Source organism: Prunus dulcis, chromosome 1, assembly GCF_902201215.1.
Source record: "Prunus dulcis chromosome 1, ALMONDv2, whole genome shotgun sequence".
NCBI lineage: Eukaryota > Viridiplantae > Streptophyta > Magnoliopsida > Rosales > Rosaceae > Prunus > Prunus dulcis.
This window is the reverse complement of record NC_047650.1, coordinates 32,087,365-32,093,364: the sequence shown is the minus strand read 5'-3', so window position 1 is coordinate 32,093,364 and position 6,000 is coordinate 32,087,365. Positions and strand designations below refer to the sequence as shown.

At 35.2% G+C, this 6,000-nt stretch overlaps 1 protein-coding gene across 1 annotated transcript; it reads right to left on the bottom strand.

The window, feature by feature from the left end:
- Positions 1-2,523: 2,523 nt before the first annotated feature.
- LOC117618246 lies at positions 2,524-2,940 on the bottom strand. The gene has a single exon (XM_034347848.1). It carries the CDS (start codon positions 2,938-2,940, stop codon positions 2,524-2,526), a length of 417 nt encoding a protein of 138 aa, XP_034203739.1.
- Between the last annotated feature and the right edge of the window lie 3,060 nt (positions 2,941-6,000).

Sequence of the window (6,000 nt, the reverse complement as noted above, 5' to 3'; positions counted from 1 at the left end):
GTGGGTTTAGGAAATGCCCTCGGAAGTTTCTGTTATTACGGTTTTGTCTCGTTGGAATCTTGTGGGGCTTTTTATCTGTTGTCTGTTTATTGGTCTTGGTTCATTTGGAATAACAGTGTTTGGAAGGGTTAGTTTGGAATTTAGAAGATATGGGCCAGCTAACCGTTGTTTGAATCGAAACTTAACAGTTGGTCGATGCAATGGAAAACCAATGATGAAAGCTGATTTTGACTGGTTGTTGGTAAATATTTGAACTAACTATATTTTTTAGTTACTATACTTTGCAAATTACATAAATTTTTATTTGTTTCATGTATTAATTTAATTTATTCATAGAAAATAAACAGAAATTTTATTTGTTTCCTGTATGATAATATATTTTAATGATATATGGGATAGAAAAATAAACTAAAATAAGAGAGATTTACTATTATATCCAATATAAAGGTCCAAATTATATATAATAAAAAACAACATAAAATAGACTTTAGAAACACACCAAAGCCCATTTACATCATAACAAAGAGACTTCGAACTTTTTATAAATTACAAAACTGCTATCAATTTCTTAAAATAAGCTCAACCCCAAAACCTCATTAAAAAATAAAACTTAAACACTTAATAGGGCATTAAAGTAATTTAATAATCAAAATTAAATTCAAATGGGCCACTTGTCATTTTTTGGGTTTCTTTTTATAGGTTTGTTTATATATTTTTACTCACCACTTTAATTCAATATGTAAACTCGTCACTCTTTTTACTACTTGACACGTGTTGAGAATGATAATGAGGCTACACATTGAGTTAAAATGATGAGCAAAAATACTTCCGAAATTAAATGGTATAGAATTTATTTATATTACTAATATTAAGAATAAATATATAACTAAATATTTCATAAAATAAAGTCGGAAATGTAGTACAATTGAAATGAATCAAAGATAGTAAAGATGTACTGCAGACAGTACACATAGCCGGCCCATTACTTGGTTCCGTACCCTAATTCGCCTTGGGCGAAGTACTTGGCGCACGGTTTTTCTTTCGCAACATTGACAGTGTCTTCCACCAAGAGCTTCAGTTGGGCTTAGGACAACCAAACTCCCTATATCAAAATATTGAAGGAAAAACAAAAGCATTGATGATTCAAAATAAATTTTCATGAATAGTCTGTGGTGATTTCATAACCTTGAGAGTGAATAAGACTGCCTGAACCGAGAAACGACTGAGGAAGGCCACAACTGCTAGCTGCTGGAGATATATTAAGGCTGCAAATAGAACACGTGGTACAACAGTAAATAGAAAGAGCATAAATAATCAAAGAAATTGTATTAGTAACCAAAAATTAGAGCAGTGGAGAGAGAGAGAGAGAGAGAGAGAGAGAGAGAGAGAGAGAGAGGCGGATTCGTACCATTTATGATGCTCTGCACAAAGAAGATTAGAAAGTACGGGAATGGGACTGAAAAGTGGAGAAGAAGAGAAGAGGTTAATGAACAGGAAAAAAAAACCGGAAGGAACTGCACGACGGTGCAGAGTTTTTAAGTTGCTTTTTAATTCTGTTTATTTGTTTTATTGCTTTTTTACAATAATACCCATGTAAACTATTGATAGAGAAGAGGGGTAACCTGCAGAAGCTGTGACAACAACATCTAGGAAGGGGATTTTCTTTTGTGCAGAACGAGCCTAGAGTTGTAGTAAGAATGAGAGGCATAGAAGTCAGAGAGGGACATGCTGATGCAGCTCAGCCCCATCTTCCCGAACCCGGTATTGAAGTCAAGAACCACACCAACATTAACTGGGGTGGTCTTGGTGTTTTGTGCCTTGGCCAAGAAAGTAGACCAAAACAGTAAGAACAAGAAGCAGAGACAAGAAACAGGGTTGCAGCTAGCATTCTTGACCGTGTTTGAAATTCTTAAAGGTTCTGCTTTGCAACTGATGGAATCGAGTAACGAGGAATCTTGTTTACACACACACACACTTGAATAATGTCAAATTGTCAGTGTTTGAGTTTGGTTCGTTAATTTGTTCCATCTAAATTGATTTTCTAACATCAATGGGACTGGGACGCGTATGAAGCCAGAAACATTCAAAGATATGCATAAAAGAAACATTCATATTTCTTAGCTTGCTCATCAAGGCACACACTCTTAGTCTTGTGTTTACCAAAACAAGAACATCTTCAAGTTTAATAGCCAAAACCCGATTAAGAGAAAAATATGCCAAGAAACACAACACAAGCATGTATTGTAAACAAAACTTCAAATCAAAATAACTATTATAAGAAGAAAGAACTTGTACATTTAGATTGATGTCAATGAACAAAACGTAGTCTTCAACCAACCATCCCCTCAATCACAATGTCAAATAAGAGAATTAGCCCCCACTGCATTGATCAAAAATTAGCTAATCAAAACTAATTAAAAAAAGTTTTAAAAAACCTAATTGAATTAGTTAAACCCAATTTCCACTAAACTTACCACCACTATCTTCTAGCTACTACTACCGATCATTATTAATTTTTCTGAATCAACTACTTCCTTTCACCACCGGTGCAAAGGAGCTCTTCGACCTCGAAAGAGCGGGTTGGCAACCCAACCCCTCTTTTTTTGGGGAGTTCAAAGTCCGTCGCAAAAGCTTCTTCATCGCCGATATCAATTCCTCAGCAGACTTCTCCGGAGGGCTCGACAACCGAAACTCCTCACGAAAACTGGCGTGCCGTTTCATCGCCTCCTCCTCGCTGAGGCCCCTATGCGACCTCGAGTTCTCTTCCTTGATCGCCTCCGCACAAAGTCCGCAAATCCAACGGCCCTGTTGCCTCTCCTTCACTGTAGCTATGTACTCCGGCGTGCATTCCTCTGTCAACCCGCAGCAGTAGCACTTCACCAACTCCTCTTCCACCGCTGATTGAGCTGCGCTTGGACTCCCTGGCTGCGACGCCTCCATAGCAAAAAATTCGAGAGAGAGGAAAAAAAAAACTTTGAGGGAAACAAAGAGTCTCTGTATCAATGGCACGATTATCTCTGAACTTGATTTCTTTCTCTTTGGTTTTTTTTTTTTTGGTAATGAAATAAGTTTTTTGGCTGCTCTTATATAGAGCTATTTTGAAGTCCAAACATGGAATTTTCGTGTTCTTATGAAATTTGGATTTCCCAAATCCCTAATCATTGCCTTGTTTGGGACCGCTGTGATTTTGTTTCCCTTTTTTCTTTTAGCTAAGTTTTTATTTCTTTTAGCTAAGTTTCAATTTTCAAACAAGTTTCTCTGCACTTTTTCTGGGAAACTACAGTTTTATTGAACTTAAAAAAATACAAAATACAAAATCTGTTAGGATACGTACGCATCTTGTTGGTAAAATTCCAAATGGTAAAGATTCAATTTGAACTGTTGCCACTTTCTCCCATCTTGTTGGTGCACTCATCTTCGTCAATTTAAATCGCTGTTTTTAACTTTCAATATGTTTAATTAGTTAGAAGTTGATGTCATTGGAGGCAGTCCCTGACCAACCCAATAATTTCTTGGAAATTACGCTGCGTCGAGTTACAAATTTTAAACTTTTCCTTTAAAGAATCTCGAATCTATTAATTAATTGGAAGTCGGATCTCTTCTGGAAACTCAATCTATTAATTAGGCTTTGCGTATTCTTCTTCCTTCTTTTTGTTCAATTTTCTTTTTTTACTTGATATAGCCTTAATTTTGGTTATACTCGTATTCATATGTACTAGTCTTTCTTAATCTAAGCGAAGACTTCATTTGTTTATCACTTGTAATCTTCCTATAATAATATATGTTACATATTTGGCCCTTAGCAGCAAGATAGGGCATATCTACTTCTTCAATTATGTCTAGTTGTTAAATTTACATCAATGATGTCTACATTTGCATTTTGTTGTTATGTTCCTTGTAGGCATCAAGATTTTTAGTGAATAGCTTATAGCTTAGCAGCTTAGGTAGCTAGTACTACTCATTTGGAGGTGGCAGCTGATGAAAGAAAGGCACCACGAGTTACCAAACAGATTTTTGTGGCTTTCGACTTAAAATTTGTTTTTGAGTTTATAAAATTGAATTTAAATAATATACCAAACGGCCCTTAATAATCGCACTGGAACTTAAATGAGTTGATTATTTATGTTGTAAAATTCATGTTGAGAGAAGACCAAAAACACCTCCTGTACTTTCTAGTCCTTAGCAACAATAACAATACAGAATTTAGAAGAATACATGAGTGTGAAAAATAAGTATACATTGACTATGGAACAACTAAGTAATGTAAATATTAGCAGTTGCATGAAGAAGCCATGTATCTAGCTACTGAGCAATTTGCATTTCAACTTTCCAGATGTGCTTATTACAAAAGTAATAAATCCAGCCACCCCCTAAAAAGCTCCTTATTCTAACACAACTCCTCTATAAGCTACATTTTCACAAGAGCTAGAATCCAAGGTGGAAATACAGTACCAAGTTCATATTTTGAACCCTAGGATGGAAAATTAAGATTAAATTACCTTTAGGCTTTCCATGCCTTTTAACGCAATTGGAGGAGCTTCCAGCTGAAGCTCGCATGCCACAAACCCTACAACTGAGGGACCTCGTCCCAAACACCCTTTTCCATCTACCGCTCTATTACCACGATTGCAGGTCGACATTTTCCCTTTCTTCAAGTTCTGGGCAGGAATTGATCAGAAACAAACAAAGGAGGGGAGAGCAAAATAAGGAGAAAGAGAATTTGGGCTTTAGGTAACGTAACGACCCGATTGCATCATTGTTTTTTTCTTTCTTTCTAGGTTTTCGTAATGGCCTATTTGTTTGGCTCCTACTGGAAGAAGAGGGATACTTTACTGAATTGTTCTTCACTGGTGATCGAATCTTGAATGATGAAAAATCACACTGGAAACATGAGTTTGTACGCTTCCCTCGATTGTTTGAGAACTGAAACAAAAATAAAATAAAAACACATTAAATGTAATTACAAATTTTTGGCCAAATTTTCTTAAGCCAGTATGCAAGTACGCAAACCTTGTACCCAAAAACTCTTGTATATTAACATCATGATCTAACATCTTGAATGTTTTCTTCAGTGCCTAAATTCTCAACGGGAAAACAAAAAATTATGTCCCTATGACCTCGATAGATTAGATTAGACTGGACTACACTAGACTAGATTAAGCCCATCATATATATATATATAGTCATTATTTTGTTCTTTATTGTCAATTTATTCATTTTACTTTTATTTTTGTCGACCAATTCCTCTTAGCATTCATTTCATATAACATTCAAATTCTAATTGTATTCAAGTTCAAATGGCACAAGTGAGTGGCTGTTTGTAACTTGTCCCCAAATGTTTTCACATACTAATCATTATATTTAAATGTATTATAAAGATAACATATTAAACATTATTAATAAATAAATTAATATAATACATATTAAAATACCTGAAATATTTATAGAATATTAAATAGAACTTATTTATAATTTTGCGGATTTGGGTGGGCTTAGCGAGCTAGGTTGGATCATAATGGGCCTAAATAGATCGGATCTTGGACTAGGCATGGATTTTAAACCCTTAACTTAGACCATACCCATCAAACAAACGAGTTGGCCGGCCTGTCCATAGATTTGGATAACTATGGACTGGGCCGGGCTTTGATTCATTTTTGCCCTGTGGCAATACCATCTATCAATTATTTACGACAATTATTACAAAAATGGCATACAATGGCATTTGCTTGTACAAGAGGAAATTTCAGTTCCCATTCCCGACACTCACCACCAATAGCCATGTATAATAGCTTTCGAGGTCGAACCATTACGAAGAGTCTATTTATGTAGTCAAACGTGCAATGAAATACCTCATGTAAGGTTGATGGAGAAGGTTGCATCAGTTAAAATAACACGGTTAAGACATATAGCTCTAACAGAAAATACATAAAGAATTTTATAGACGAGCAAAATTAAAAAAAACTCATGTTCTAAAATTTTGACTTCAAAAGATTCTAAGAA

What these genes read in the sequence shown, in the direction of transcription:
- LOC117618246 (XM_034347848.1), bottom strand. Translation starts at nt 2,940, where the DNA reads ATGGAGGCGTCGCAGCCAGGGAGTCCAAGCGCAGCTCAATCAGCGGTG.